Genomic DNA, 10,641 nt, shown 5'->3' with positions numbered 1-10,641 from the left:
CACTTTTGGTTTGGAGGAAGTGGAAGGAGCCAAAGGAGAAATTATTGAGAGTAAGAACTAATTCCGCTAGACGGAGGAGAGTGGTGGTAGAGGGAAATTGGTTAGGTCTGGAATCCAAAAAAAAAAAAGAAAAAAGCGTAGAGCTTTGGGACCATCTCGGTGGGGGTGGATGTATATAGGGACTGGACGTCCATGGTGAAAGTAAGACATTGGGGGGCCAGGGAATTTAAAATCATTGAAAAAATTCGAAGCATGAGAAGTGTCAAGAACGTAGGTGGGAATAAATTGAAAAAGGGTGCATAAGACAGTGTCAAGGTCCACTGAACTCATTTCTGCATACCTTTAACATAATTATGATGATATACACAAATGGTCCACGGATTGAAATTCTAGATTGGAAGAAGACTAATTTCGATGTCATCGAAAGAGTTCAGGCTGGTGTGGACTTGGTTAGGATCCCTTCTAAGTGCGGTACTTTCAGATGTGAAGTATTGAGAGTTCAGGGCGTGTAGGTTCCTGTCGGAATAAATCGCAAGACTTTTGGGAATCTTGATTTAGAAGGATGTTGAGGGCCTTTTTAAGAACAAGAGAGAGGCATATCAGGCATCGACACCTGGGATTAAATGACTGTCTTGTGAAGTATATGAAATGCATGCAATATTTAAGAGATGATTGGGTCGGGCTAAACGAGGGCATGAGTTGTATCGAGCGGTTATGGTAAAGGAAAATCCCAAGGACCTTTGCAGATGTATAACGAGCAAAATGATTGCAAGGGACAAAAATGGTGCCCTTGACCATCAGAATGATCATGCAATAATAGAGCCGAAAGAGATGGGGAAGATCTTAAACGATTCCATCTGTTTTTGCTTGGGTGATCGACACATGAACGAAGGAAATGGGCCAAAAACAGCCCTGAGGTCATGGACAATATACAGATTACAAAGGAAGAGGTTTTTGCCAACCTGACGCAAATTAGGGATGAAGAATGTCTAGGCCCAGATTGGGTTTCCCCTCGCCTCTTGTGGGTGTCTAGTGTAGTAATTGCATGGGCACTGGCAGAGATATTCAAAACGCCTCAGCCATGGGCGGAAAGTTGGGGGTTAACTCCCATTAGTCAAGAAGGGCTCTGAGAATAACCCGGGAAATTAGGGGCAGGTGAATCTGACATCAGTCGTGGGTAACTCGTTGGAAGACATTGTAAGGTACACCATACTGGATGTAAGTACACGTATTTCAATGGCAATGTGGTAAACTGCCTTTGCAAATAACAACTTGATTCAGAGCGGCAGTGGATGGCGAAGTATGTGATCAATTCTTGCAGCATCAGGAAAACAGATGGAAAATGGGCTGCAAAATGGCGGATGGAATTCAATTCAGCCACGTGTGAGATGTTACATTTTGCGAAAACCAGGCAAGGTAGCACTTGAGTGAATGACATGGAATTGAGGTGTGCCGGAGGACAGAGAGATCTGGGAAGTTCCATAATTCCTGGAGAGAATCATAATGTGGCATTTTGGCACATTGGCCTTCATAAGACCATGTGAAGAGACACAGTGGCGCTTAGTATGTCAAGACCTGCAATCCTGGATTCATTTACTTGAACCTCGTTTGAAACCTGTCAAATGTCAGCACATCCTTTCTCAGTCGAGGATCCTACAACTGCTGACAATACTCCATGTGCAGCCTAAGCAGTTCTCTATAAAGCCTCAACATTACATCCTTACGTTTGTATAGCAGTTCCAGCGAAATGAATGCTGACTTCACATTTGCCTTCCTCACCACAGACTCGACCAGCAAATTAGAATTTTGTGAATCCTGCACGGGAGCTCTCAAGTAACTTTGCGCCTCAAACTTTGAATTTCCTCTCCATCTGCAAAATAGTCGAAGCTTATATTCCAAATTTCATTGCCGTTCATTTCCCGAAAACATATTCCATCTTTCTCTTATATCTCCATTCTCCTAATCAGTCTAAAACGTTCTTTAACCACTTTGCGTTCTCAAAACTACCTGCCCCTCCCCATACATTTACGTCATCCACAACCTTGGACACAAAGCCAACTATGCCATCCCTCATGTCATTGACATATGATGTATTAAATAAGCTGTCCCAACACACACCCTTGTTGTACACCACTAGTTATCGGCAACCAACCAATAAAGACCAACCAATCCTTTATTTCCATTTGTTGCCTCCTGCCAAACGATCAATGCATTATCCATGCTACCGGCTTTGCTGTAATACCATCTGCTCTTAACTTGTTAAGCGCACTCATGTCAACTGCCTTTTCAAAATCCGTGCACAGCATCCAGCGATTCTCTTCTGTCTATCATGCTTATTATTTCGTCAAAGAATTCCAATAGATTTATCAGGCAAGGGCGTTCCTTCAGTAAGCCATGCCGCCTGAGGCCTATATTATCATGTGCCTCCAGGTACCGTGAAACCACATCCTGAGCAATCAACCGGAACATCACCCCAACCACTGAGGTCAGACTAACTGGCCTTTAATTTCCTTTTTTCCACCACTCTCCTTTCCTTGAAGACTGAAGTGACAGCTATAATTTTCCCAACATTTCTGGAGCCATTCCAGAATCTAGTGTTCCTGAAATATCATTTCTAATGCCTCCACAATCTCGTCAGCCACTTCTTTCAGCACCATTTCCTTTCCCTTAGTAATGGCAACTTCTCACGCTTCTGCCTCCTGATCAGTCGATCTTCTGGCATAACGCTGGTGTCTCCCACAGTGAAGCCTGGTCCCAAACAACTGTTCAGTTCCTCTGCCATTTCCTTCTTCACAATTGCTACCTCTCCAGCATTAAATTCCAGAGGTTCCATATACACTCTCGCTTCTCATTTAGTCACATTATTAATACCAGGAATTGAGATTTTACGTTGAAGTTGCACAGGGCGTTAGTGAGGATTAAATTCTAAACTACGACGTTCTGCTGCTATATGTCTTATGATTACTATCCAGCACAAGGGGCACTTCCTGGTGGCTGAACGTTTCAAATTCGCTTCCCATTCTCGTTCCGACGTGTTGATCGAAGGCCTCCACTTGTGTCAAGATGACAGTGTGAAGGAGGAACACCTCAGATTCCATCTGGGTACCCTCCAACCTGGTGGCATGAATATCGTTTTCTCCTTCTGGTAAACAGAGACCCGTCCCCCTCTATTCCCCACTCTGAGTTTCTGCTTCTGTAATTAGATGCTGACTGTGCTATGAGTTCCTGCAGCGTTTCGTGTGAATTGCTTTGGATCTGCAGGCTTTCTCTTGTTCGATCCAGATTTCCGTGTGTGTGACCAGACGATAAAGTGCGCATGAGCAAAACTGACTGACAGTTCCGGAAAGCAGCGCATGCGCATTTTGGCCAAAGGTCTCAGAATTGGCAGCAGGTTGGAGCGGAACTCCTGGCAGAAATTTTATCGGTACCCACGACCGAACTGTGACTGAGATACACTTACTATGATCTCCGGACACACTGAGGCTCCGCACCCCAGGACAGTCCCGGTCCTTTCCCTCTCTCTCAGTCGCACGATTCGTAAACAGGCCGCGGGTAACCTTGATGAGCGAAAGCGCTGGTGCCTTTCTGTGACGCATGCGCATCACTGCGACCGAGGCCGAGAGACAGCTTTCTGTTTCGTGGGGTTTACTGGGTAAAGGGGCAGGCATGGCTGATATCAGTGATTTTCCTATCAGTTAGTATGGCGTGTTTGGAAGAACAGAGGGAAGGGAAGGAGAGCGGATGGATCTCACAAACGCTGCTGAGCTCCACATATTTAAATCCAAATACTGTATTAGGAACTTGGAGCAAAAGTAGTACTGAGTTAAGTACAGATGAAGTGTTTGCCTTCAAGTCCGTGAAAATGTCAACTAGTGTTGAATAAAAAAACAACAACGTCCTTCCATCAGCTTTAGATCTACAGAAATTCACTTTTGCTCTGCCTCCTCTTTTTCCGGACCTTTCTACCCGTGACAGCATGTTTCTCTCTCTGGGTACAGTTCGACAGCAAATACCCTTTCCTGGGTAACAGGTGACCTGCAGCTTTCACATCACAGAAGTGCATCGATGAGTTCGCCACCATTAGTCACCTGTGGGGAACAGGTCATCAGAGTAATTGGAAAGAATCCATCATTACCCATGTAATCTCTGAGCCTTTTAACGGTGCTGTGAGAAAGAACCAGAAGTTGAAATGTTACTGATGTTCCCTCTATTTTTAAATAAGTGTGTGGACCGACCATCGGTCTGCACAGGAAATTTCTGCACAACCGAAAAACCGCAAATCACTTTAAACTAACATTCCATCTGTCCGGCAAGTCAGGCAATCGGTGCAGAGCGTTTCCCTGAGTGGGCAGCAACTCACCTGCGTAGTTGTGAGGGAGTAGTGAATAATACCAACCCAGAGAATCAAACCGAGACACATAAAGATGTCCCAATACTTAACAGGCAGGAAGACTGTCCAGTTTCCGAAGCCATGAATGGGAGGAAAATGTCTTCTTCCACCGACTTGGGTTGAGCGTCACTGTAACACGGACGGATTCATCAGTCATCTAAACTGAAGGTACATCAGCGAATGTACCCTGGGACGAGGCCATTCACCTACTCTGTTTGTGGGAAGGGATTCACTCGGTCATTTGGCCGACTGACTCACCAGCGAATACACACTGGTGAGAGGCCTTTCATCTGCACTGATTCTGGGAAGGGACTCACTCGGACGTGTGACCTATTGATACACCAGCGAATTCACACCGGGGAGAGGCCGTTCACCTGCTCAGACTGTGGGAAAAGATTCACTCGGTCGTCTGCCCTACTGACACACCATCGAATGCACACTAGCGAGAGAACTTTTGCCTGCTCATACTGTGGGAAGGGATTCACTCAGCCGTCCCAAGTGAAGTTACAGCAGCAAATTCACACTGGAGAGAAGCCGTTCACCTGCTATGATTGTGCGAAGGGATTCACTCAGTCATCTGACCTACTGACACACCAGCGAATTCACACTGGGGAGAAGCCATTTATTTGCTCAGACCGTGGGAAGGGTTTTAAACAGTCATCACAATTGAAGGTACACAAGCGCATTCACACTGGGAAGAGGCCGTTCACCTGCTCAGATTGTGGGAAGGGATTCACCCAGTCAACTGCTCTCCTGGCACACCAGTCTGTTCACACTGGGAAGAAAGCATTCGCCTGCTCAGAGTGCGGGAAGGGATTCACTCGGTCAACAAACCTACAGATGCACAAGCAAGTTCACATGGGTGAGAAACCACTCACCTGCTCAGGATTCACGCACTCAACCACACTACAGACACACCAGCGTGTTCATGCTGGAGAGAGGCCGTTCTTCTGACTGTATGTGAGAAGATTCACTCAGTCATCCAACCTTGTGGCACTATAGATTTCACACTGGCAAGAAGGTTTAAATAATTTGCGTGCCGGATATTTAATCTTCAAATTTGCTGAGCCCAGAGAGAAACTCTACTTCAGGATGAACAACACCAGTAATTAACTACTTTGCTCCCAGCTCATTTCAACGTTGTGGGTCATTTTAACTGCTTCTAAAGGACTACGTGTCACACCGCTGTGTGAGAATACTCCCCTGCCCGACAGCGTCTGAAAGCAGAATGGGGAACCATAAGTTGGATGTTCAGTCAGAAACCAGAGACGGGTTAGCAGAGGGCAGATTTCTGGCTCTGGACAGTAGTCGGGGTAAGAGCATCTGATGAGGACCAGGGAAACAGATGAGAGGGAAAACGACAATGAATGACTGAGCATCAACATTTAGTCTCTGATTATTTGCATTCTGTCTTCTTCCCCCTTCCATTCCTGTCCTGATGAAGGGTCTTGACACAAAGAGTCAACCATTTATTCCCCTCCATTCATGTAGCCTGACCTTATGTGGTCTAACATTTCATATGTGTTGCTCTGGATTTCGAATTGTTGCAGAATCACCTGTGTTTATGATTCCCCAGGTGTGGTTTCAACAGTGCCCTAAGCAACTGCACCATAACAGCCAACCCGTTACTCTCAGTGCCCTGATGTATGAGGGTGAGGGTGCCAAAAGCTTTCTTCAGCACCCTGTCAGGTTTTGACTGAAGTTTCAGTAAGCCATGGATGTGTACTCCAAGGTTTTACTGCCCTGCAATACTCCGCAAGACAGTCCCTTCCACTACGAAAGTCCAACCTGAATTAGACGTCCCAAAATGCAACATCCTGGACTGATCAGAAGTAAATTCCAGTTGCCAGTCCTCAGCCCATGTACTCAGCTGGTCAGGATTGCCCTGCAATTTTTGATAACCTGTTTTATTGTCGACTATAGCACCTATTCCAGTGTAATCTGCAAACTTACTAAACCTGTCTTGTATATTCTCATCCCTTCTGGATTGTTGCATCTGTCACGTACCGGTGAGGGTAGGAACAGGTTGATTCGGCAGATTAATGCATGGCTGAGAAGCTGGTGCAGGTGGCAGGGATTCAAGATCTTGGATCAATGGGATCTCTCCTGTTCAAAAGAGATGGATTAGTCCTGAACCCGACGGGAGCCAATATTCGCATGGGCAAGTTTGTAAGAGCCATTGGGGATGGTTTTAAATAATCCGGCAGGGGGCGGGTGGGAAACTCATGGTAGGATGGATGCTAAAGAAGCAAAATTGGTGTGCAGTCAGACTGTCACGAAGGCATAATTATGATAGGACATAATTGCAGCGAGCAGGGCATTAGGGATGCAAAATCAATAAGGTTCGGAAATAATTTACACAATGTGCTATATTGCAATGTGCAGAGTTTAAGAAATAAGGATGATCATGTTGCACTGTTGCGGATTGTCAGGTTTGATGTTGTGGTCATCACTGAAACGTGCTGAACAATGGTTGTAGTTGGAAGCTGAATGTCCACGGTTACTCGTAATGGAGGGATAGGAAGGAAGGCAGAGAGGACGGCATGGATATGCTGGTATAGAATTTCATCAGATCTGTAGCAGGATGTGACACAGGATTGGAAGATGTCAAATGTTTTTTGGTTAAGTTCAGAAACCATAAGTGTAAAAGAAACATGATGGCAGTTATATACAGGCTTCACAACACTATCTGGGAAGTGGACTGCAGATTACAACAGGAAATAGAAAAGGTGTGTCAAAAGGGAAATGTAATGATAGTCATAGGAGATTTCAACATGCAGGTCGATTGGGAAAATCTGGTTGGAAATGGATGTCAAGAGAGTGAGTTTATTGAATGCCTATGAGACGGCTTTTTACTGAAGACTGGTGTTGAGCCTACTTGGGGATAAGCAATACTTAACTGGGTGCTATGTAATGAAGCGGGAGTGAATAAGCAGCTTAAGGTAAGACAACTATTAGGAGGCAGTGATCACAATATGATTGACTTCAGCTTGAAATTTGACAAGGAGAAAGTGAAGTACGATGTTGCAGTATTTCAGTGGAGTAAAATAAATTACAGTGGTATCAGAGAGAAGTTGGCCAATGTAAATTGGAAGGAGATGTTGGAAGTGATGACAGCAGAGCAACAGTGGAATGGGTTTCTGGGGGAAATGTGGAAGGTGCAGGATGGATATATTCCAAACATTACGAATTATTCAATTGCAGTCTCCACGGCACGCTCCTGGTGAGAGGTCTACAATCACCTTTGTCATCTGTTTTCTACTATCAATCCAAATGTGTATCAATTTAGTCAGCTATCCCTGGATTCCCTGTGACCTCAACCTCCAGGGCAGTCCACCAGTGGGCAAAATATATTTTCTATCAAGCTGTGGGTACTATTTACAATCTTGATATTTGGCTCCTTACAGGCAATCACAAAACAAAGAAACCCTCTGGAAACAAAAAAAAAAACTGTCAAACACCCTCTGTACAGAAAAAATAAAATTGCTCAAACAATAACAGTGAGCACAGAGCATTCAGAACTGAAGTTCAGGGAAGTGATTCCACACACATAAAGCCAGGTGCTGCTGTAGGAGCCCGTTATTTGCAGGGGACAGACTTCGTTCAGCACAGGGAAGAGTAAAAGTAAATACTGGCCCGTCCCTCACCTCCAACTCCAATTGCTGGCGTTTTCTATTAGGCCCATTGCTTAAGTTATCCAAATCCCCGGTCATCCCTTGCTCTAAGATCTGCGCCACGCTGGTACGCTGCGATCTCGAGCCTATACCCGCTGCTTCACATTTCCAATTCTGGTCCACATGCTTAGATACTAAATTGAAGAAAGATCAATTTTACCGCTGTCAGCAGAGATCTGGAAAGTGAAGGACTGGGACAAGTGGTTTTCCTGCAAATATGTGAAGTTTTGAGAGTGAAAATCTTGCATGTGTCTGTCAGAAAAAAAATAAAACAGTATAAGGGAATATTGGCTTTGAAGAGGTGTTGAGGCCCTGGTTATGAAGAACGGAGCTGCGTCATAGCTGTAGGCGGGTGGTAACAAATGAGGGATGGTTGCAGTAGAAGGCATGCAAGAGGCCGCTTTAAAGTATCCAGGTATCTGGACGAAGGCGTGGTGTATCCCTGTTAGGGCAATTCCGGAGTGATGGTATACAGTATAGCAAATGTTAATTTCACCAGGAAACGGTTTTCAGACCTGAGTATCAATTGTTGATGAGTTTAAAGTGCAGACCAGAACAATAGTGTTCCTGGACAGACTGGCTGATCGCAAGCAAAGAAACACTCCGTGGTCCTGAGATGCTGCAAATTCATGAATGCAGCCCAGAGTCAGCGGCGATTCAAATTCATTTTCGGTGTTGTGAGTGTTGCAGGGGAGATTGCGGTGCTTGAAAAGTATATGTAATTTAAAGGAAGCATTATGAAAACATTGGAAATGCAAAACAGTCCTGCTGATATTCAGCATATAATAATGTCGTGTAATATTGGTTCGGGCAGGTCCTAACTCCAAAGGGTGTCTGATTCTCTTTGCTGATTACAGACCCTTCTATGTCCACAAGGTTCAGTGTCTCTCCTGTGATTTCATTCGGTCTCAATAGCCCGAGGAAAGGTGAATCCTGAGCGACTCCACAGATACGTTAAGAGCAACGGGGTTGCAAGGGAGAGAAGTACAAGATCAGATCGGTAATCAATTTCTGTAGACGAGAGAGATAGGGGAGACCGTAGATAGTTTTCTGCATTTGTATTTAATTAGGAGATGATCACAGGGTGTATAGAAGTTCGACAAAACAGCATCATCTTCATGAACCACCGACTGATTATGGGGGTGGGGGAGGGACTTTGCTGTGGTGAGGCAAATGAGGGTGTACGAATACCCAGGAACTGACAAACTGTTCGCTGAGTCCCCGTGGGAGGCCAACATTGGCAGAAATATTTAAGTTAGAGCATTGAACACTACAGCGCATGAACAGGCCATTCGGCCCGCAGTATGGTGTTCAACAAGCTACAGAGCAAATCAAAAGCACCCAAACACTATTCCCTCCGACCTACACAACATCCATATACCCCCATCCTCCTTTCATCTATGTGCCTGTCCAAACTTCCCTTAAAAACCTCTTATATATTTGTTTCTAACATCATACCATGCATTCATGGCTCTCTGAGTAAAAACATCCCTCATATCAAACTTCAACATACCTTCTCTCACGTTCAATACATGGCCTGTGGTATTAGACATTACAACCCTGGGATACAGATACTCTCTATCCACACCCTCTATGCCTCTCACGTTCAATACATGGCCTGTGGTATTAGACATTACAACCCTGGGATACGGATACTCTCCATCCACACCCTCTATGTCTCTCGTGATCTTGTAAACCTCTCTCTGGTTTCCCCTCAGCCCCCGCCAGAGAAAGCAACACAATTTATCCTTATCGACGTGCGTATCCACTTCCAAAGTGTGATGATCTTCGATCCCAAGCTCTGTCTGCTCAGCAGCTCTGTTAATGATCGTGTGCTTAGCTGTCTCCTTGCATTTGCCCGACTGAGGTGCAACACCTCACATTTATCTGGGTCGACCTCCAGCTGCCATTTCTTAACTCGAATCTGCAACTGATGCTGTATTGCTTGCCAGTCCTCGGCGCCACACACAACTCCACACTTGTACATTTTCATCCAGGCATTTGTATGCATTACAACGAGTAGAGGTCCCAGCACAGATCCCTGCGGAACTCCGTTTGTTAGAGATCTCCAGCCTAAATAAGTCCAACACTACCCTCTGTCTTCAGTAAACAAGCCAGTTCTGAATTCAAACAGCCAAATTGCCCTGGATCCCATGCATTCGAATCTTCTAGATCTACTCCCGTAGGGGACTTTGTCAAGCCCCTTACTAAAATCCGTGTAGACAACATCCACTGCCCTGCCCTCATCAATCTCTCTCCTCACCTTGTCAAATAAAGCAAAAATCCTAATGCACTCTACAATTATCCTTAGTGACCAGAGAGTTGGAGAATTGTGTTTTCTGCTTAAGAAAGGCTCTAGAAGTAAACCAGGAAGTTATAGGCCGGAAAGCCTGATATCAATGGCGGTAAAGTAATTGGAAGATATTGTAAAGGACCGTATGTATTAGTGTTTGGATCGATATGGACTGATGGGGATCGGCGTGGGTTTATGTATGGTACCACTCTGTGCTTTGCGTGGAAACTTAAAGAAGGCGTTGCAGTTCATATTCTCTACATGCCATTTAGTGTGACGTCTGA

At 45.1% G+C, this 10,641-nt stretch overlaps 1 protein-coding gene across 1 annotated transcript; it reads left to right on the top strand.

Moving 5' to 3' along the window:
• Nucleotides 1-4,570: 4,570 nt before the first annotated feature.
• LOC132385933 (zinc finger protein 239-like) lies at nucleotides 4,571-5,989 on the top strand. Its single transcript, XM_059958167.1, has 4 exons — nucleotides 4,571-4,664; nucleotides 4,773-4,943; nucleotides 5,109-5,252; nucleotides 5,967-5,989. Exons 1-4 carry the CDS (start codon nucleotides 4,571-4,573, stop codon nucleotides 5,987-5,989), a joined length of 432 nt encoding a protein of 143 aa, XP_059814150.1.
• Nucleotides 5,990-10,641: the final 4,652 nt, after the last annotated feature.

This window comes from Hypanus sabinus, assembly GCF_030144855.1.
Source record: "Hypanus sabinus isolate sHypSab1 chromosome X2 unlocalized genomic scaffold, sHypSab1.hap1 SUPER_X2_unloc_6, whole genome shotgun sequence".
NCBI lineage: Eukaryota > Metazoa > Chordata > Chondrichthyes > Myliobatiformes > Dasyatidae > Hypanus > Hypanus sabinus.
The sequence above is the reverse complement of the archived record's forward strand: the minus strand, read 5'-3'. Positions and strand labels throughout refer to the sequence as shown.